Here is a 23,341-nt window from a genome sequence, read left to right as displayed (position 1 = left end):
AAGCAGGAGTCATCAGAATCCTGGACTTCAAGCTGTATTACAAGGCTGTAATCACCAAGACCGTATGGTACTGGCACAAAAACAGACACTCAGATCAATGGAACAGAATAGAGAACCCAAAAATGGATCCAAAAACGTATGGCCAACTAATCTTTGACAAAGCAGGAAAGAATATCCAATGGAATAAAAACCGTCTCTTCAGCAAGTGGTGCTGGGGAAACTGTACAGCAACATGCAGAAGAATTAACCTGGACCACTTTCTTACACCATCCACCAAAATAAACTCAAAATGGATGAAAGACCTAAATGTGAGACAGGAAGCCATTAAAATCCTTGAGGAGAAAGCAGGCAAAAACTTCTTTGATCTTGACTGCAGCAACTTCTTACTCAACACGTCAAGGGAAACAAGGGAGGCAAGGGAAACAAAAGTAAAAATGAATTATTGGGACCTCATCAAAATAAAAAGCTTCTGCACAAGCAATGCTAAAAGGCAACTGACAGAATGGGAGAAGATATTTGCAAATGACATATCAGATAAAGGGTTAGTATCCAAAATTTATAAAGAATGTATCAAACTCAATACCCCCCAAAAAATAACCCAGTGAAGAAATGGGCAAAACACATGAATAGATACTTCTCCAAGGAAGACATCCAGATAGCCAACCAACACATGAAAACATGCTCAACATCACTCATCATCAGGGAAATACAAATCAAAACCACAATGAGATACTACCTCACTCCTGTCAGAATGGCTAACATTAACCAGGCAACAACAGATGTTGGAGAGCATGTGGAGAAAGATGATCCCCTTTGTATTGCTGGGGGGAATGCAAACTGGTGCAGCCACTCTGGAAAACAGTATGGAGGTTCCTCAAAAAACTAAAAATAGAACTACCCTACGACCCAGCAATTGCACTATTAGGTATTTATCATAGGGGAAGAGGTATGCTGTTTCAAGGGGGCACATGCACCCCATTGTTTATAGCAGCACTATCAACAATAGCCAAAGTATGGAAAGAGCCCAAATGTCCATCAATGGATGAATGGATAAAGTAGAAGTGGTATATATATACAATGGAGTATTACATGGCAATCATAAAGAATTAAATCTTGCCGTTTGTAACTATGTGGGTGGAACTGGAGGGTATTTTGCTAAGTGAAATTAGTCAGAAAAAGACAAATATATAACTTCACTCATATGAGGACTTTAAGACACAGAACAGATGAACATAAGAGAAAGGAAGCAAGAATAATACAAAAATAGGGAGGGGACAAAACATAAGAGACTCTTAAAGATGGAGAACAAACAAAGGGTTACTGGAGGGGTTGTCGGGGGGGGATGGGCTAAATGGGTAAATCATTGTTGCACTATATGCTAAATAACTTGGATGTAAATTAAAAAAATAAAATAGGGGCACCTGGGTGGCGCAGTCAGTTAAGCGTCCGACTTCAGCCAGGTCACGATCTCGCGGTCCGTGAGTTCGAGCCCCGCATCAGGCTCTGGGCTGATGGCTCGGAGCCTGGAGCCTGTTTCCGATTCTGTGTCTCCCTCTCTCTCTGCCCCTCCCCCGTTCATGCTCTGTCTCTCTCTGTCCCAAAAATAAATAAAAACGTTGAAAAAAAAATTAAAAAAAAAATAAAATAAAAAATAAGAGGGATAATAGGGCAAAAACAAAATATGGGAAGAGAAATGATCACTTACTATCCAAAATGGTAAAAACCAAACAAGCAAACCCAACAACCTACAGATTCAAGAAATTATGTTAAGCCTAAGCAGGGTACATGTTTAGGAAAACCATACAGAAGAACACTGCTTTAATTTTAAGACTGCTAAAAACATTAAATAAAGATAAAATTTTAAAAGTAATCAGAGAAAAATAAGACCAGGAACAGTAAAACTAATGACTAACTATTAAGGAGGAAACATCCTGTGTCTTAAATATAAATAGGAAAAGAGAAAAACTCCCTTTTCTTGTTGTAATAGGCCAGTGTAATCTTGAAACTAAACATGTCAAGAATGTTACAAGAAAAGAAAAATTCAGACCAGTTACATGAATATAGATGTAAAATTTTTAAATGTTAGCAGGTTGAGTCTAGCAATGCATAAAAATAATACAACTGAGTGGATTTAATACAGGAATACAAAGGTGATTTATCATTTGAAAATTAACACATTATCTAGTAAGAGTAGAAAAAGAGTAGAAAAATCATAATTTCTGCTGATAATAAAATTGAGCACCATGTTGATAATAGTAATAAAAGAAAACTTAATTTTGATAAGTATCTACAAAAAAAATCCAACAGCAAAATCATACTTAATATGGGTTATTGAAATGTTTTCCCTCTGAAATCAGAACAAAGTGTCCTCACTGTTCCTGTTTCTATTGAACACTATAATGAAATTGGTAGTCAGTGCAATAGGGAAAAAAAAAGTAGAAAATAAGGATTGGAAAAATAAGGATTATAAGAAGTAAGAGTTATCTACTGATGATATGATTATGTACTTATATACAGAGGTATCCAAACAAGTAAGTAGAATTAAGATAAGTATACAGACAAGTATACAGACAAGTTAGTAGAATTAAATAAATTTAGGAGAATCTTTGGATATAAGTTCAATATTCAAAAACCAGGTGTAGAGCAGAACGGAGTCTCCAGAGCCAAGCATAGACGAGAGGCCCACGGAAGAGGGTAGGAAGGGCAGCAAGGCGGTGCGCGCTCCACGGACTGGCGGGAGGGAGCCGGGTCAGAGGGGCAGCCTGCCAGCCAAGCAGAGCCCCGAATCTGGCTGGCAAAAGCAGAGGGGCCGGAAGGACTGTGTTCCCACGGCAAGCGCGACTTAGCGTCTGGGAGGTCATAAGTTAGCAGCTCTGCTCGGAAAGCGGGAAGGCTGGAGGACAAAGGGAGGGAGAGCTGCTGAGCCCCCGGACAACAGAGCTCAGTTTGGTGGGGAACAAAGGCGCTCGCGAGCGCCATCTCCCCGCCCATCCGCCAGCCAAAATCCCAAAGGGAACCAGTTCCTGCCAGGGAACTTGCTCGCTCCGTGCAAACACCCAACTCTGTGCTTCTGCGGAGCCAAACTTCCGGCAGTGGATCTGACTCCCTCCCGCTACCACAGGGCCCCTCCTGAAGTGGATCACCTAAGGAGAAGAGATCTAAGCCTGCCCCTCCTGCCCCCGTGCACCTTGCCTAACCACCCCACCTAATACGCCAGATCCCCAGCACCACAAGCCTGGCAGTGTGCAAGTAGCCCAGATGGGCCACCCCACCCCACAGTGAATCCCGCCCCTAAGGAGAGGAGAAAAGAAGGCACACCAGTCTGTCTGTGGCCACAGCGGTGGGCTGGGGGCAGACATCAAGTCTGACTGCGGCCCCGCCCACCAACTCCAGTTATACACCACAGCACAGGGGAAGTGCCCTGCAGGTCCTCACCACGCCAGGGACTATCCAAAATGACCAAACGGAAAAATTCCCCTCAGAAGAATCTCCAGGAAATAACAACAGCTAATGAACTGATCAAAAAGAATTTAAATAATATAACAGAAAGTGAATTTAGAATAATAGTCATAAAATTAACCGCTGGGCTTGAAAACAGTATAGAGGACAACAGAGAATCTCTTGCTACAGAGATCAAGGGACTAAGGAACAATCACGAGGAGCTGAAAAGCGCTTTAAACGAAACAAAATGGAAACGACGACAGCTCGGATTGAAGAGGCAGAGGAGAGAATAGGTGAACTAGAAGATAAAGTTATGGAAAAAGAGGAAGCTGAGAAAAAGATAAAAAAATCCAGGAGTATGAGGGGAAAATTAGAGAACTAAGTGATACACTAAAGAGAAATAATCTATGCATAATTGGTATTCCAGAGGAGGAAGAGAGAGGGAAAGGTGCTGAAGGGGTGCTTGAAGAAATTATAGCTAAGAACTTCCCTGAACTGGGGAAGGAAAAAGGCATTGAAATCCAAGAGGCACAGAGAACTCCCTTCAGACGTAACTTGAATCGATCTTCTGCACAACATATCATAGTGAAACTGGCAAACTACAAGGATAAAGAGAAACTTCTGAAAGCAGCAAGGGATAAACGTGCCCTAACATATAAAGGGAGACCTATAAGACTCGTGACAGATCTCTCTTTTGACTTGGCAGGCCAGAAAAGATTGGCAGGAGATCTTCAGTGTGCTGAACAGAAAAAATATGCAGCCGAGAATCCTTTATCCAGCAAGTCTGTCATTTAGAATAGAAGGAGAGGGGCGCCTGGGTGGCGCAGTCGGCTAAGCGTCCGACTTCAGCTCAGGTCACGATCTCGCGGTCCGTGAGTTTGAGCCCCGCGTCGGGCTCTGGGCTGATGGCTCAGAGCCTGGAGCCTGATTCAGATTCTGTGTCTCCCTCTCTCTCTGCCTCTCCCCCGTTCATGCTCTGTCTCTCTCTGTCTCAAAAATAAATAAACGTTAAAAAAAATTAAAAAAAAAAATAGAATAGGAGGAGAGAGAAAGGTCTTCCCAAACAAACAAAAACTGAAGGAATTTGTCACCACTAAACCAGCCCTACAAGAGATCCTAAGGGGGATCCTGTGAGACAAAGTACCAGAGACATCACTCCAAGCATAAAACATACAGACATCACAATGACTCTAAACCCGTATCTTTCTATAATAACACTGAATGTAAATGGATTAAATGCGCCAACCAAAAGACATAGGGTATCAGAATGGATAAAAAAACAAGACCCATCTATTTTCTGTCTACAAGAGACTCATTATAGACCTGAGGACACCTTTAGATTGAGAGTGAGGGGATGGAGAACTATTTATCATGCTACTGGAAGCCAAAAGAAAGCTGGAGTAGCCATTCTTATATCAGACAAACTAGACTTTAAATTAAAGGCTGTCACAAGAGATGAAGAAGGGCATTATATAATAATTACAGGGTCTATCCATCAGGAAGAGCTTAGAATTATAAATGTCTATGCGCTGAATACCGGAGCCCCTAAATATATAAAACAATTACTCACAAACATAAGCAACCTTATTGACAAGAATGTGGTAATTGCAGGGGACTTTAACACCCCACTTACAGAAATGGATAGATCATCTAGACACACGGTCAATAAAGAAACAAGGGCCCTGAATGATACATTGGATCAGATGGACTTGACAGATATATTTAGAACTCTGCATCCAAAGCAACAGAATATACTTTCTTCTCGAGTGCACATGGAACATTCTCCAAGATAGATCATATACTGGGTCACAAAACAGCCCTTCATAAGTTTACAAGAATTGAAATTACACCATGCATACTTTCAGACCACAATGTGATGAAGCTTGAAATCAACCACAGGAAAAAGTCTGGAAAACCTCCAAAAGCATGGAGGTTAAAGACGAATGAGTGGGTCAACCAGGCAATTAGAGAAGAAATTAAAAAATATATGGAAACAAACGAAAAGGAAAATACAACAATCCAAACGCTTTGGGACGCAACAAAGGCAGTCCTGAGAGGAAAATACATTGCAATCCAGGCCTATCTCAAGAAACAAGAAAAATCCCAAATACAAAATCTAACAGCACACCTAAAGGAACTAGAAGCAGAACAGCAAAGGCAGCCTAAACCCAGCAGAAGAAGAGAAATAATAAAGATCAGAGCAGAAATAAACAATATAGAATCTAAAAAAACGGTAGAGCAGATCAACGAAACCAAGAGTTGGTTTTTTGAAAAAATAAACAAAATTGACAAATCTCTAGCCAGGCTTCTCAAAAAGAAAAGGGAGATGACCCAAATAGATAAAATCATGAATGAAAATGGAATTATTACAACCAATCCCTCAGAGATACAAACAATTATCAGGGAATACTATGAAAAATTATATGCCAACAAACTGGACAACCTGGAAGAAATGGACAAATTCCTAAACACCCACACGCTTCCAAAACTCAATCAGGAGGAAAGAGAAAGCTTGAACAGACCCATAACCAGCCAAGAAATTGAATCGGTTATCAAAAATCTCCCAACAAATAAGAGTCCAGGACCAGATGGCTTCCCAGGGGAGTTCTACCAGACGTTTAAAGCAGAGATAATACCTATCCTTCTCAAGCTATTCCAAGAAATAGAAGGGGAAGGAAAACTTTCAGACTCATTCTATGAAGCCAGTATTTGATTCCTAAACCAGAGACCCAGTAAAAGAGAACTACAGGCCAATATCCCTGATGAATGTGGATGCAAAAATTCTCAATAAGATACTAGCAAATTGAATTCAACGGCATATAAAAAGAATTATTCACCATGATCAAGTGGGATTCATTGCGGGGCTGCAGGGCTGGTTCAACATTTGCAAATCAATCAACGTTATGCATCACATTAACAAAAGAGAAGAACCATATGATCCTGTCAATCGATGCAGAGAAGGCCTTTGACAAAATCCAGCACCCTTTCTTAATAAAAACCCTTGAGAAAGTCGGGATAGAAGGAACATACTCAAAGATCATAAAAGCCATTTATGAAAAGCCCACAGCTAACATCATCCTCAATGGGGAAAAACTGAGAGCTTTTTCCCTGAGATCAGGAACACAACAGGGATGCCCACTCTCACTGCTGTTGTTTAACATAGTGTTGGAAGTGCTAGCATCAGCAATCAGACAACAAAAGGAAATCAAAGGCATCAAAATTGGCAAAGATGAAGTCAAGCTTTTGCTTTTTGCAGATGACATGATATTATACATGGAAAATCCGACAGACTCCACCAAAAGTCTGCTAGAACTGATACATGAATTCAGCAAAGTTGCAGGATACAAAATCAATGTACAGAAATCAGTTGCATTCTTATACACTAACAATGAAGCAACAGAAAAAGAAACTGATCCCATTCACAATTGCACCAAGAAGCATAAAATACCTAGGGATAAATGTAACCAAAGATGTAAAAGATCTGTATGCTGAAAACTATAGAAAGCTTATGAAGGTAGTTGAAGAAGATAAAAAGAAATTGAAAGACATTCTCTGCTAATGGATTGGAAGAATAAATATTGTCAAAATGTCAATACTACCCAAAGCTATCTACACATTCAATGCAATCCCAATCAAAATTGCACCAGCATTCTTCTTGAAACTAGAACAAGCAATTCTAAAATTCATATGGAACCACAAATGACCCCGAATAGCCAAAGTAATTTTGAAGAAGACCAAAGCAGGAGGCATCACAATCCCAGACTTCAGGCTCTACTACAAAGATGTCATCATCAAGACAGCATGGTATTGGCGCAAAAACAGACACATAGACCAATGGAATAGAATAGAAACCCCAGAACTAGACCCACAAACATATGGCCAACTAATCTTCGACAAAGCAGGAAAGAACACCCAAAGGAAAAAAGACAGTCTCTTTAACAAATGGTGCTGGGAGAACTGGACGGCAACATGCAGAAGGTTGAAACTAGACCACTTTCTCACACCATTCACAAAAATAAACTCAAAATGGATAAAGGACCTGAATGTGAGACAGGAAACCATCAAAACCCTGGAAGGGGAAAGCAGGAAGACCTCTCTGACCTCAGCCATAGCAATTTCTTACTGGACACACCCCCAAAGGCAAGGGAATTAAAAGCAACAATGAATTACTGGGACCTTATGAAGGTAAAAAGCTTCTGCACAGGAAAGGAAACAACCAACAAAACTAAAAGGCAACCAATGGAATGGGAAAAGATATTTGCAAATGACATATCAGACAAAGGGCTAGCATCCAAAATCTATAAAGAGCTCACCCAACTCCACACCCAAAAAACAAATAATCCAGTGAAGAAATGGGCAGAAAACATGAATAGACCCTTCTCTAAAGAAGACATCCAGATGGCCAACAGGCACATGAAAAGATGTTCAACGTCGCTCCTCATCAGGGAAATACAAATCAAAACCACACTCAGATACCACCTCACGCCAGTCAGAGTGGCCAAAATGAACAAATCAGGAGACTATAGATGCTGGAGAGGATGTGGAGAAACGGGAACCCTCTTGCACTGGTGGTGGGAATGCAAATTGGTGCAGCCGCTCTGGAATGCAGTGTGGAGGTTCCTCAGAAAATTAAAAATAGACCTACCCTATGACCCAGCAATAGCACTGCTAGGAATTTACCCAAGGGATACAGGAGTACTGATGCATAGGGGCACTTGTACCCCAATGTTTATAGCAGCACTCTCAACAATAGCCAAATTGTGGAAAGAGCCTAAATGTCCATCAACTGATGAATGGATAAAGAAATTGTGGTTTATATACACAATGGAGTACTATGTGGCAATGAGAAAGAATGAAATATGGCCTTTTGTAGTAACATGGATGGAACTGGAGAGTGTGATGCTAAGTGAAATAAGCCATACAGAGAAAGACAGATACCATATGGTTTCGCTCTTATGTGGATCTTGAGAAATTTAACAGGAACCCATGGGGGAGGGGAAGGAGAAAAAAAAAAAAAAAGGTTAGAGTGGGAGAGAGCCAAAGCATAAGAGACTGTTAAAAACTGAGAAGAAACTGAGGGTTGATGGGGGGTGTGAGGGAGGGGAGGGTGGGTGTTGGGTATTGAGGAGGGCACCTTTTTGGATGAGCACTGGGTGTTGTATGGAAAGCAATTTGACAATAAATTTCATATATTGAAAAAAATAATTAAAATTAAAAAAATAAAAAATAAAAACAAAAACCAGGTGTATTTTTATATACCAAAAATCAGATAATAAATGTTATTTATTGAAAGATACAGATAATAACATCAAAAAATATTAGCTATCCAGGTTAAATCTAAACAAAGATGTGTATAACATATATACTGAAAAGTAGAAAACATTATTAAGATAAAATAAAGAAGACTTAAATAAATTGAAGTTTATGTTATGCTCATAGGTGGGAAGACTCAATATTTTTAAGCATTACAGTTCTTCCCAAATTTATATACTAATCCTATTTCAATAGTTTATTACACTGCATGCTTTAATGATTTGTACACTTTTCTATACATACATTATAGTTCAGTAAATAGTTCAATTACAAGATCTTTCCCATTAAAACATATACTTGTAAGATATCAGGAGACTTAACAGATTTTTATAGAATGCAGTAAACTTAGATACTGTTAGTACTTTGAGGACTAATGATGATTTTTAGGTGTATTTTTTTAATTAAAAATTTTATATTATTTTATTGAAGTATAATTGACATACAGTATCCTATTAATTTCAGGTGTATATCATAGTGATTCAATATTTTTATACATTTCAAAATGATTTCCAAGGTAAGTCTAGTTACCCTCAGCTGTGATTTTCTTTAATCATGAATGCTACCTCTGTTTTGTTACATTGTTTGGTTAGGCAGACTAGATAAGATAGTAGATTATTTTGGAAATCTTTAGTATGAAATCAGCTTAAGTTTTATATTGAAATATTTAATATTTTCTTACTGTAGTTAAATGAAGTAAGTGAAGAAAACAAGAAGATGGAGATTCAGGCTAAGAGAGTTCAAGCTCGTTTAGATAATTTACAGGTAAGTTGCCTGCACAAGTGAATTTTAAATGATTGCCTTTGGGTTTTCTCACATTTCATACAATTGTGTTTTAATTCATGGATATGCACTGTTGCAGAGGAAATGTGAGTTTATGACAATACAGAGACTGAAAGGAAATTCCCATGCTGCTAACGAAATGAAAAGTTTAAGACAAGAAAAAGTACCAGTCTCAAAAACTCACAAGGTATGATGTGATTGAAAATTTCTCCAATAGAAGGCAAAGACATTTTTTCTTTGTTCTTGAACCTTTTTTCCCTATCCTTTTTGATATGAAAAGATTCACCATAATAATTCATTTACAGAGAAATAGCTGTATAATGTTTCTAATACGCTTCTATTTACAAAAGCAAAACAAAGTATTTCAGTAGTGTTTCAGGCCTAGTAACATTGACAAATCACAGGACCTTAAGCTTAATAAGAGCTTTATTATTCATTGTGTTTTAAGAACCCATAAGCTTTCAATGTTTTCTGTCAAGACTGCAGTCCACACCTGAATGAGCTCTAATTTATTTATTTTTTCCTAAGGATTTTTTTACATTGAGGCATAAATTACAGTAACATAATGTATATTGTTAAGTACATAGTTTGGTCAGTATTGAAGAATGCCTATACTCCTGTAACCTACAACTAGATAGGGAATATTTCCATCACTCTAGAAAGTTCCCTTGTCCTTTCTCAGCTCTTCCCTGTAAGAAGTAGCTGTTAATCTGTATTCTATCACCATGAATTCATTTTACCTATTTTAGAATTTAGGTCAATGAGATTGTATAGTATGCATTCATTTGGGTAAGGCTTATTTTACTCATTATAACATTGGGTGTATCAATAGTTTGTTCCTCTGTAGTTGGTCAGTAGTATTCCATTGTATGACTGTATCATAGAATTTGTTTATTCTTCTGTTGATAGACACCTGGGCTATTTCTATTTTTTGTCTATTATGAATAAAGCTGTTAAGAATATTTGTGTACAAGGCTTTTAGCGGACATGTGTTTTCATTCATCTTGGAAATACAACTAAGGCCAGAATTTATGGGTCATAGATATTTGACTTTTCATGAAACTGCCAGTTTTCCAAAGCTGTTGTACCATTTTATACTCCTATGAATTTTGTGATTGCTCCACAACCTTGCCAACATTTGTTTTCAGTCTTTTTCATTTTGACCTTTTCGGTGGGTGAGTAGTGATATCTCAATGTGGGCTTTTAATAATTTTTATAAATCCTCTACTTATTTTCATAAAGTGGGAACACAACACTGTTTAAAGATTTTTGTGGAATCTGAGTAGTAAAATCAGGAGCCACCATTGGGCAGTGTGACTCTGAAGGTGTTAACTGTCTGGCTTATGATGAAGACATCATGACTCAGGACCAAATTCAGCAAAAGATTGCTGCAGAACCTTCTCTTCTTGGAGCTACTAGAACTCACCATCCTATGCAGGGAATATGCTGGATGACATCTATCACTGGAAGATTAAGCACCTCCACCAAAAGTTCTCATACATCTGCAAGACCAGGCTTTATGTGAGCAGCTGCTGCTGCTGCTCCACCTCTTCCTCTTCCTCCTCCTCCTCCTCCTCCTTCTTCTTCTTAAATGTTTATATATTTCTGAGAGAGGGAAGGGACAGAGAGAGAGAGGGAGATAGAGCATCCAAAGTGGGCTCCGTGCTGCCAGCAGAGATCCAAATATAGGGCTCAAACCCACAAACTGGGAGATCATGACTTACACTGAAGTGGGATACTTAACTGCTGAGCTACCCAGATGCCCTTATATGAACAGCTTCTATCGAGGTTTTGAATTCTCCACGTGGAAATGCTGCTGTATGTCAGCAGGGAGTTTTAGCAGTTCAAGCCCGTATCTGCCAAGATCAAAGAAGACCTGGTTTCCCAGGGCTTCACTGTTCACAGTTGAAGATTTCCACACCATGTTTATAGACCTAACTGAGCAGATGGAGAAGCAGACCTAAGTAGCCAACTTGCTGCCCTCCTTCAATAACCAGAGGACTTTGGACTTTCTGTTAGTCTACCTGCAACTGTTCACCTCAGGCTTCCTGTAGTATGAGCACTTCATTGAAGGTGGGTGCACTGTAAAAGAATTCTGCCACCAGGAGGTAGAGGCCACATATGAGGATAGTAACCACATTCTTGTCATCATGCTGGCCCACGCCCTCAGGGTTCCATCCAGGTGGGTGGAAGGAGATTGCACAGAGGGTATAGCACCAACCTGCACATCTTTCCTGAAGTCTCTGGGCCTAAGATCTACCTTCTCTACCTCCTGGAACTACGATTTCCTCTACAAATAGGACTTGCCCCTGTCTGCCACTGCCCTGGGCTGCCACTGCCCTCTGCCAGGCAGCACATATGTTCAGAAATATTTTTTGTGGTTGTAAATGGAAATATTTCATACCCCCACTCTGACCTTTTTCCTCTTATACAGCCTTCCATGTTGTATTAACTCAGTTTTATTTCTACTTGGTACTTAATGATGACTGAAGTTATCTAAAGTTTCCATTTGAAGAAAACAGGTTAAAATTACTCGTTCAGAATAATGTAACTCTAATCTTATTCTGATTTTGTAGATTGCTGTCTGCTTAATGTTACTTTTTTATTTATTTGCTTTTGTTTCTTTGTCTTTTCAGATTTCTAAAAAACTAAATCTAGTGTAGTTCCCTGTTTAAGGTAGATGTGTGGTAAATGTAGAATTAAATGGACTAAAAGTGATTTGAAGGAGTACTAAAATCAGTGTAATTGAATCTATAAATTTTTCTGGCATTTTGTTCTTTACTTCGCTTTGATAGACTCTCAGAGAGGAGGATTTCCAGGAAAATTTTCATATCCTGTTTATAGAATGTTATAAAAACAAAGAAACAACTTTTTTGGGAAGAAGAAAATACGAAGTTCTTTGGTGGAAATTGTCACTTTCTAAATCTTTAAATTTATTAAAATATTTTAGCTATGATGGTATATACTTTTGAGTTAAGGCCAATTTTATTATGTTATCAAACTTAGGTAAAGAATTTTTATGAAAATTCTTTTTTTGGTAATAAGGCAAAGTTCTTTCAATTTCATTTTTAAGATGAATTTTCTCCCCTTGTCTCAGCCATCATTTAACTTGTTTCTTACTTTAAATGGAAGTGTTTGATTTGGAATTTCCTTTTTTTGGAGAAGCTTTGTCATTCAATACATATTTTAATGGCATTCTTTAGGTAACTTTTTCTATAATCCCCAAATTTAAAACTTGTCTTTGAAATTTTATCAGGTTGTGAACTGAAATATATGTTTGGTTTAACTTTTTACATATAGGTACCAGTTAATGCACAAGTTTATGAACTTTTAACTGTCTTCATGGACTGGATTTCAGATCACCACCTTAGTAAATTAAAAAGCGAAGAATCTGGAATGGATGGTGAAAAGCCCCTACTGAAATTTGCTTCTCAGAGAAATGATATTCAGGAGAAGTGTATAAAGGTTTGTTTCTTGATTTGATATATATGACTTATGAAGATCAAAACTGGAAAGCCTACTGTATATGTTATAAGGAAAAAATATTGAAAATATTTTTGATTGAAAATTGACCATACCGATAGTTCTGAAAAGATTCATTTCAGACTTAATTAAAATTAATTCATACTTTTATTTTTCTTAAAATAATGGGAATTCTTTTTAAAGATAGAGACTAGAAGTTAACATCTTAATCCAGAAATGGCAAAATAATTGTATACTAGAGTTAGGCAAATGATCAGTGATACGAACAATTCCTGATTGATAACACATGATTTCCACTAAAATAATTTTGTTTTACTTTTTGTCATGAAGGGATGAAAAGTCTATTTGTAAGGGGCTTCTCGTTAACAAAAAGAAATGACCATTTTCTTAAGTTACAGACATTAATTTGGATATTAGTACTCATGATTTCTAGTTAGTATATATGGTCATTAGAGGTTGACAACTACATTCTACAAGAAATATATTAAAACTTTGAAGAGTAGACATCTAAAGTTGTTTGTTTAGTGTTTTCAGAAACAATTATATAATTGTTAAATATTGGCTAGGGTTTCATTTGACAAAATTATTTCCAGTTTTCATCTTTACATAACTAAAATGTTTCTTCTAAATGCCTTTTCTGCTTGGCAGAATAATGGCTTTCAAGATACTCATATCCTAATCCCTGGAACCTTTCCATATGTTACGTTATATGGCAGAAGTGAATTACGGTTTGCTAATCAGCTGACTTTCCAATAGAGATTGACCAGGTTGTCTGAGTGGGTCCAGTAGTCATGTGAGTTTTTAACCAGACAAAGCAGAAGAACAGGTCAGAGACTCAGCCCATGTTTGCTAGCTTTGAAGGTGGAAGAAAAGTGCCATAAGCCAAGTAATGCTTCTAGAAATTAGTGCAATTTTAGTTATATTTAAGGCTCATTAATTTTCAGTTAATTTTCTGTCTCTCGTGTAAGATAAGGGTCCACTTCATTTTTCACAAGTGAATATCCAGATTTCCCCTCACCGTTTGTTGAAGAGACTGTCCTTTTCCCCATTGAGTGGTCTTGGCACCCTTGACAAACATTATTTCACCATGTATGTGAGGGCTTATTTCTGGGCTCTCTGTCTCATTGGTTTTTATATCTCTATGTGAATATGATCCTGTTGTGATTATTGTAGCTTTGCAGCAAGTTTGATATCAGGAAGTGTGAGACCTTCAACTTTGTTCTTTTTCAAGATTGTTTTTTGTCTGTTCACTGTGCCTGGAGATTCCATATGAATTTTAGAATGAGTAGTAGTCTATGTTGTATAAAAGTTTTACATTTTTGTGTAATTAAGCCCATATCCTTTCTTATTTATTTATTTATGTATTTATATATGTATTTTTTATTTTGAGAGAGAGTGAGTGAGCAGGGGAGGGGCAGAGAGAGAAGAGAGAGAATCTCAAGCAGGGATTCCCAAGCTTCTGACAGAGCAGAAGTCCAGTGCAGGGCTCAGTCCCACAAACCATGAGATCATGACCTGAGCTGAAATCAGCAATCAGACGCCTAATTGACTGAGCCACCTAGGCGCCCACCCCCGCCTTATGCTTTGTTTTGTTTCTACCACTGCATCAGTGTTATTTTTTTTTCAATATATGAAGTTTATTGTCAAATTGGTTTCCATACAACACCCAGTGCTCATCCCAAAAGGTGCCCTCCTCAATACCCAACACCCACCCTCCCCTCCCTCACACCCCCCATCAACCCTCAGTTTCTTCTCAGTTTTTAACAGTCTCTTATGCTTTGGCTCTCCTCCACTCTAACCTCCTTTTTTTTTTTTTTTTTCTCCTTCCCCTCCCCCATGGGTTCCTGTTAAGTTTCTCAGGATCCACACAAGAGCGAAACCATATGGTATCTGTCTTTCTCTGTGTGGCTTATTTCACTTAGCATCACACTCTCCAGTCCCATCCATGTTGCTACAAAGGGCCATATTTCATTCTTTCTCATTGCCACATAGTACTCCATTGTGTATATAAACCACAATTTCTTTATCCATTCATCAGTTGATGGACATTTAGGCTCTTTCCACAATTTGGCTATTGTTGAGAGTGCTGCTATAAACATTGGGGTACAAGTGCCCCTATGCATCAGTACTCCTGTATCCCTTGGGTAAATTCCTAGCAGTGCTATTGCTGGGTCATAGGGTAGGTCTATTTTTAATTTTCTGAGGAACCTCCACACTGCATTCCAGAGCGGCTGCACCAATTTGCATTCCCACCACCAGTGCAAGAGGGTTCCCGTTTCTCCACATCCTCTCCAGCATCTATAGTCTCCTGATTTGTTCATTTTGGCCACTCTGACTGGCGTGAGGTGGTATCTGAGTGTGGTTTTGATTTGTATTTCCCTGATGAGGAGCGACGTTGAACATCTTTTCATGTGCCTGTTGGCCATCTGGATGTCTTCTTTAGAGAAGGGTCTATTCATGTTTTCTGCCCATTTCTTCACTGGATTATTTGTTTTTTGGGTGTGGAGTTGGGTGAGCTCTTTATAGGTTTTGGATGCTAGCCCTTTGTCTGATATGTCATTTGCAAATATCTTTTCCCATTCCATTGGTTGCCTTTTAGTTTTGTTGGTTGTTTCCTTTCCTGTGCAGAAGCTTTTTACCTTCATAAGGTCCCAGTAATTCATTGTTGCTTTTAATTCCCTTGCCTTTGGGGGTGTGTCCAGTAAGAAATTGCTATGGCTGAGGTCAGAGAGGTCTTCCTGCTTTCCCCTTCCAGGGTTTTGATGGTTTCCTGTCTCACATTCAGGTCCTTTATCCATTTTGAGTTTATTTTTGTGAATGGTGTGAGAAAGTGGTCTAGTTTCAACCTTCTGCATGTTGCCGTCCAGTTCTCCCAGCACCATTTGTTAAAGAGACTGTCTTTTTTCCTTTGGGTGTTCTTTCCTGCTTTGTCGAAGATTAGTTGGCCATATGTTTGTGGGTCTAGTTCTGGGGTTTCTATTCTATTCCATTGGTCTATGTGTCTGTTTTTGCGCCAATACCATGCTGTCTTGATGATGACATCTTTGTAGTAGAGCCTGAAGTCTGGGATTGTGATGCCTCCTGCTTTGGTCTTCTTCAAAATTACTTTGGCTATTCGGGGTCATTTGTGGTTCCATATGAATTTTAGAATTGCTTGTTCTAGTTTCAAGAAGAATGCTGGTGCAATTTTGATTGGGATTGCATTGAATGTGTAGATAGCTTTGGGTAGTATTGACATTTTGACAATATTTATTCTTCCAATCCATTAGCAGAGAATGTCTTTCAATTTCTTTTTATCTTCTTCAACTACCTTCATAAGCTTTCTATAGTTTTCAGCATACAGATCTTTTACATCTTTGGTTACATTTATCCCTAGGTATTTTATGCTTCTTGGTGCAATTGTGAATGGGATCAGTTTCTTTTTCTGTTGCTTCATTGTTAGTGTATAAGAATGCAACTGATTTCTGTACATTGATTTTGTATCCTGCAACTTTGCTGAATTCATGTATCAGTTCTAGCAGACTTTTGGTGGAGTCTGTCGGATTTTCCATGTATAATATCATGTCATCTGCAAAAAGCAAAAGCTTGACTTCATCTTTGCCAATTTTGATGCCTTTGATTTCCTTTTGTTGTCTGATTGCTGATGCTAGCACTTCCAACACTATGTTAAACAACAGCAGTGAGAGTGGGCATCCCTGTTGTGTTCCTGATCTCAGGGAAAAAGCTCTCAGTTTTTCCCCATTGAGGATGATGTTAGCTGTGGGCTTTTCATAAATGGCTTTTATGATCTTTGAGTATGTTCCTTCTATCCCGACTTTCTCAAGGGTTTTTATTAAGAAAGGGTGCTGGATTTTGTCAAAGGCCTTCTCTGCATCGATTGACAGGATCATATGGTTCTTCTCTTTTGTTAATGTGATGCATAACGTTGATTGATTTGCAAATGTTGAACCAGCCCTGCAGCCCCGCAATGAATCCCACTTGATCATGGTGAATAATTCTTTTTATATGCCGTTGAATTCAATTTGCTAGTATCTTATTGAGAATTTTTGCATCCATATTCATCAGGGATATTGGCCTGTAGTTCTCTTTTACTGGGTCTCTGGTTTAGGAATCAAATACTGGCTTCATAGAATGAGTCTGAAAGTTTTCCTTCCCCTTCTATTTCTTGGAATAGCTTGAGAAGGATAGGTATTATCTCTGCTTTAAACGTCTGGTAGAACTCCCCTGGGAAGCCATCTGGTCCTGGACTCTTATTTGTTGGGAGATTTTTGATAACCGATTCAATTTCTTGGCTGGTTATGGGTCTGTTCAAGCTTTCTCTTTCCTCCTGATTGAGTTTTGGAAGCGTGTGGGTGTTTAGGAATTTGTCCATTTCTTCCAGGTTGTCCAGTTTGTTGGCATATAATTTTTCATAGTATTCCCTGATAATTGTTTGTATCTCTGAGGGATTGGTTGTAATAATTCCATTTTCATTCATGATTTTATCTATTTGGGTCATCTCCCTTTTCTTTTTGAGAAGCCTGGCTAGAGATTTGTCAATTTTGTTTATTTTTTCAAAAAACCAACTCTTGGTTTCGTTGATCTGCTCTACCGTTTTTTTAGATTCTATATTGTTTATTTCTGCTCTGATCTTTATTATTTCTCTTCTTCTGCTGGGTTTAGGCTGCCTTTGCTGTTCTGCTTCTAGTTCCTTTAGGTGTGCTGTTAGATTTTGTATTTGGGATTTTTCTTGTTTCTTGAGATAGGCCTGGATTGCAATGTATTTTCCTCTCAGGACTGCCTTTGTTGCGTCCCAAAGCGTTTGGATTGTTGTATTTTCCTTTTCGTTTGTTTCCATATATTTTTTAATTTCTTCTCTAATTGCCTGGTTGACCCACTCATTCGTCTTTAACCTCCATGCTTTTGGAGGTTTTCCAGACTTTTTCCTGTGGTTGATTTCAAGCTTCATCACATTGTGGTCTGAAAGTATGCATGGTGTAATTTCAATTCTTGTAAACTTATGAAGGGCTGTTTTGTGACCCAGTATATGATCTATCTTGGAGAATGTTCCATGTGCACTCGAGAAGAAAGTATATTCTGTTGCTTTGGATGCAGAGTTCTAAATATATCTGTCAAGTCCATCTGATCCAATGTATCATTCAGGGCCCTTGTTTCTTTATTGACCGTGTGTCTAGATGATCTATCCATTTCTGTAAGTGGGGTGTTAAAGTCCCCTGCAATTACCACATTCTTGTCAATAAGGTTGCTTATGTTTGTGAGTAATTGTTTTATATATTTAGGGGCTCCGGTATTCAGCGCATAGACATTTATAATTCTAAGCTCTTCCTGATGGATAGACCCTGTAATTATTATATAATGCCCTTCTTCATCTCTTGTGACAGCCTTTAATTTAAAGTCTAGTTTGTCTGATATAAGAATGGCTACTCCAGCTTTCTTTTGGCTTCCAGTAGCATGATAAATAGTTCTCCATCCCCTCACTCTCAATCTAAAGGTGTCCTCAGGTCTATAATGAGTCTCTTGTAGACAGAAAATAGATGGGTCTTGTTTTTTTATCCATTCTGATACCCTATGTCTTTTGGTTGGCGCATTTAATCCATTTACATTCAGTGTTATTATAGAAAGATACGGGTTTAGAGTCATTGTGATGTCTGTATGTTTTATGCTTGGAGTGATGTCTCTGGTACTTTGTCTCACAGGATCCCCCTTAGGATCTCTTGTAGGGCTGGTTTAGTGGTGACAAATTCCTTCAGTTTTTGTTTGTTTGGGAAGACCTTTCTCTCTCCTTCTTTTCTAAATGACAGACTTGCTGGATAAAGGATTCTCGGCTGCATATTTTTTCTGTTCAGCACACTGAAGATCTCCTGCCAATCTTTTCTGGCCTGCCAAGTCAAAAGAGAGATCTGTCACGAGTCTTATAGGTCTCCCTTTATATGTTAGGGCACGTTTATCCCTTGCTGCTTTCAGAAGTTTCTCTTTATCCTTGTAGTTTGCCAGTTTCACTATGATATGTTGTGCAGAAGATCGATTCAAGTTACGTCTGAAGGGAGTTCTCTGTGCCTCTTGGATTTCAATGCCTTTTTCCTTCCCCAGTTCAGGGAAGTTCTCAGCTATAATTTCTTCAAGTACCCCTTCAGCACCTTTCCCTCTCTCTTCCTCCTCTGGGATACCAATTATGCATATATTATTTCTTTTTAGAGTATCACTTAGTTCTCTAATTTTGCCCTCATACTCCTGGATTTTTTTATCTCTCTTTCTCTCAGCTTCCTCTTTTTCCATAACTTTATCTTCTAGTTCACCTATTCTCTCCTCTGCCTCTTCAATCCGAGCTGTCGTCGTTTCCATTTTGTTTTGCATTTCGTTTAAAGCGCTTTTCAGCTCCTCGTGACTGTTCCTTAGTCCCTTGATCTCTGTAGCAAGAGATTCTCTGCTGTCCTCTATACTGTTTTCAAGCCCAGCGGTTAATTTTATGACTATTATTCTAAATTCACTTTCTTTTATGTTATTTAAATCCATTTTGATCAGTTCATTAGCTGTTGTTATTTCCTGGAGATTCTTCTGAGGGGAATTCTTCCGCTTGGTCATTTTGGATAGTCCCTGGCGTGGTGAGGACCTGCAGGGCACTTCCCCTGTGCTGTGGTGTATAACTGGAGTCGGTGGGCGGGGCCGCAGTGAGACCTGATGTCTGCCCCCAGCCCACCGCTGGGGCCACAGTCAGACTGGTGTGTGCCTTCTCTTCCCCTCTCCTAGGGTCGGTATTCACTGTGGGGTGGGGTGGCCTGTCTGGGCTACTTGCACACTGCCAGGCTTGTGGTGCTGGGGATCTGGCGTATTAGGTGGGGTGGGTAGGCAAGGTGCACGGGGGCAGGATGGGCAGGCTTAGCTCGCTTCTCCTTAGGTGATCCACTTCAGGAGGGTCCCTGTGGCAGCGGGAGGGAGTCAGATCCACTGCCGGAGGTTTGGCTCCGCAGAAGCACAGAGATGGGTGTTTGCACGGAGCGAGCAAGTTCCTTGGCAGTATCTGGGTTCCCTTTGGGATTTTGGCTAGGGGATGGGCGGGGGAGATGGCGCTGGCGAGCGCCTTTGTTCCCCACCAAACTGAGCTCTGTTGTCCGGGGGCTCAGCAGCTCTCCCTCCCTTTGTCCTCCAGCCTTCTCGCTTTCCGAGCAGAGCTGTTAACTTATGACCTCCCAGACGCTAAGTCGCGCTTGCCGTCGGAACACAGTCTGTCCGGCCCCTCCGCTTTTGCCAGCCAGACTCTGGGGCTCTGCTTGGCCGGCGAGCCGCCCCTCCTCCCCGACTCTCTCCCACCAGTCCGTGGAGCGCGCACCGCCTCGCCGTCCTTCCTACCCTCTTCTGTGGGCCTCTCGTCTGCGCTTGGTCCGGAGACTCCGTTCTGCTAATCCTCTGGCGGTTTTCTGGGTTATTTAGGCAGGTGTAGGTGGAATCTAAGTGATCTGCAGGACGCGCATTGAGCCCAGTGTCCTCCTACGCCGCCATCTTCCCTCTCTCCTCACCAAAATAATTTCTAAAAGAAAATACGAACTGAGGTTTGGAACATTTCAGGCCTGGCATGGAATGCAGTTTTTACACAAGTGTCTTGTGGTTCAGAAATCCGATATTTCACAGCTTATCTTCCGTTAGATGAAAGTGTTTACGGTGTGTCTGGAGCTGGAGTAAGTTCCTGCGGGTGCCCAAGAGCAGGGGCCTCCTCTCTCCTCTCATTAATTTGCTGATGCCTCACTGCACTGACGCAGCGGTGAGATACCGGGGAGAGAGAGCTGTTCTCAGTTTTTAAGAGTCTCTTATGTTTTGGCTCTCTCCCACTCTAACCTCTTTTTTTTTTTTTTTCCTTCCCTTCCCCCTTGGGTTTCTGTTAAGTTTCTTAGGATCCACATAAGAGTGAAACCATATGGTATCTGTCTTTCTCTGTATGACTTATTTCACTTAGCATCACACTCTCCAGTTCCATCCACATTACTACAAAAGGCCATATTTCATTCTTTCTCATTGCCACGTAGTATTCCATTGTGTATATAAACCACAATTTCTTTATCCATTCATCAGTTGATGGACATTTAGGCTCTTTCCATAATTTGGCTATTGTTGAGAGCAAGAAGCACAGATTAAAACAAACCTACAGTGAGATCTCACCTCAGACCTGTTAGGATCTCAAGTGTGTTCTCACCACCAAAAATAAATAAAAGGTAACTGTGTGAGATGATGGGTATGTTAATTATCTTGGTTGTGGTAGCCATTTCACAATGTATACATATATTAAAACATCACATTGTACACGTTAAATACATTCAGTTTTGCTCATCTTATCTTAGTAATAAGGGTATATGGAAATAACATGAAAGAAAACATGGAATTGGGGAAAAGAGCAATGTATGTTAGTTATTTACAGAAGGTCTGGATGGCTGGAGTACCAGATGTGAAGAAAGTAATGGGCAGTAGTGGGAGAAGAAAGCAGCGTTGAAACATGGTGATCTTTGGAATTTGCCAACAAATTTGGCTTCTACATCTCTACAGCCCTAGCTTCTTACAGTGCCTGATAAAAACACATATTCAATAAATGTTAATTGTTGTTAAGACCAAACCAGAAGACAAAAAAACCTCCATTGCTGAGGAAATTCTAACTAATAAAAATGAAATTTAAGACAAAACTTTTTTTTCTTTTTAACTTTTATGCTCCAGAGGATACCATCATGAAAGTCAAAAGACAATTCAACTGAATAGAGAAAGTATTTTTCAAATCATATATCTGATAAGGGACTTCCATTTGAAATATATTTTCAAAAGCCTTACAACTTAGTAATATAAAAGAAAACCTAATTAAAAATGCACTATGGATCTGAGTAGACATTTCTGTAAAAATCATATACAGTTGGTCAATAAGCACATGAAACGATGCTCAACATTACTAACTTGGGAAATGCAAATCAAAACCATTTTCATATATTACATCCCGTCACTAGGATGGCAAATTAAAAAACAAAAAACTAGGCAATCTTAATTGTGACCAAAATGTAAATGAAGAAATTGAAACTCCTATACTGCTGGTGAAATTATAAAACTGTAGCACCTTTGGAAAATAGTCTGGCAGTTCCTGAAAAGATGTAACATAGATTACTATGTAAGTCAGTATTTCCATTCCTAGGTATGTACAGGAGAGATGAAGGCATATGTACGCACAGAAATTTGTACAGGAATGTTCATAGCAGCGTGATTCATAATAGCCAAAAAGTGGACAATCCAAGTGTCCATTGGTGGATAAATGGATATGGTCTATGTATACAGTGGAGTATTATTTGGTGGTAAAAAGAAATGCTGTATTGATGCATACTACAACATGAATGAACCTTGAGAATATTGAAAGTAGGGGCGCCTGAGTGGCCTCTGTTGGTTAAATGTCTGACTTAGGCTCGGGTCGTGATCTCACTGTTCGTGAGTTCAAGCCCTGCATTGGGTTCTCTCTGGTCAGCACAGAGTCTGCTTCAGATCCTCTGTTTTCCTTTCTCTTTGACTCTCTCTCTCTCTCTCTCTCTCTCTCTCTCTCTCTCTCTCTCTCTCAAATAAACATTTAAAAAAACAACAAATGAACCCAGTCTCAAACCTTAAAAAAAAAGAAAGAAAATATTCAAAGTGACAGAAGCAAGTCACAAAAGACCACATATTGTATGATTCCATTTATATGAAAAATCCAGAATAGGTAAATCTATATAGAGAAGGCAGATCAGTGGTTGGGGCAGTATTGGGATGACTGCTAATGGTTAGGGTTTTTTGGGAGTAGGTGATGAAAATGTTCTAAAACTGATTATGATAATGGTTTTACAACTGTGTGAATATACTAAAAATCATTTAATTGTACACTTTAAATAGGTGAATTATATGGTGTATGAATTGTGTCTCAATAAACGTATTAACAAAAAATTCACCACCACAACAAAAATAGAAATATAACCAGGCCTTTGTGGTTGTCTTGGTCGAGTCTCTTTAAACTTAAGATACTTCACTTTCTCCACCATCCTTCTTGCCTCCCATTTTTATGGTAGTTTGTGGAAGAGCTCAGCTGAGTATCTCACATTCTTAATTTTTCTGCATCCTTCTTTTTGGTATTATGTAACTTGTGTGGCAGAAATGCTTTATAGGTAATTCTGTGTACTCTATCTTGCCTACATATGTGTAGTCTCATTTGAAAGATTTCACTCTGAAAAAAATCACTTTGATGATGATGATGATGATGATGATACTTCTCTTCCTTCTCCTCCCCCTCTTCCCCACTTGGGGCTTGAACTCACAACCCCAAGATCAAGGGTCACGT

The 23,341-nt window shown here is 39.1% G+C and overlaps 1 protein-coding gene and 1 pseudogene across 11 annotated transcripts in view; both read left to right on the top strand.

The window, feature by feature from the left end:
• CCDC138 (coiled-coil domain containing 138) overlaps positions 1–23,341 on the top strand; it is a 148,278-nt gene that overhangs the window by 31,964 nt on the left and 92,973 nt on the right. For 9 of the 11 annotated variants that reach the window (XM_045053975.1, XM_045053979.1, XM_045053974.1 and 6 more), the window contains 3 exons: positions 9,439–9,516; positions 9,614–9,721; positions 12,835–12,999. In XM_045053975.1, the coding sequence (XP_044909910.1) occupies positions 9,439–9,516; positions 9,614–9,721; positions 12,835–12,999 (351 nt within the window). Of the gene's footprint in view, positions 1–9,242; positions 9,269–9,438; positions 9,517–9,613; positions 9,722–12,834; positions 13,000–23,341 lie in introns of those variants that run through there. The other 2 variants (XM_045053978.1, XM_019826936.3) reach the window with 2 other exon arrangements.
• LOC102899207 lies at positions 10,637–12,825 on the top strand (annotated as a pseudogene).

The sequence above is a fragment of the Felis catus genome, chromosome A3 (genome assembly GCF_018350175.1).
Source record: "Felis catus isolate Fca126 chromosome A3, F.catus_Fca126_mat1.0, whole genome shotgun sequence".
NCBI lineage: Eukaryota > Metazoa > Chordata > Mammalia > Carnivora > Felidae > Felis > Felis catus.
Note: the sequence above shows the minus strand (reverse complement) of the source record. Positions and strands in the feature narration are given on the sequence as shown.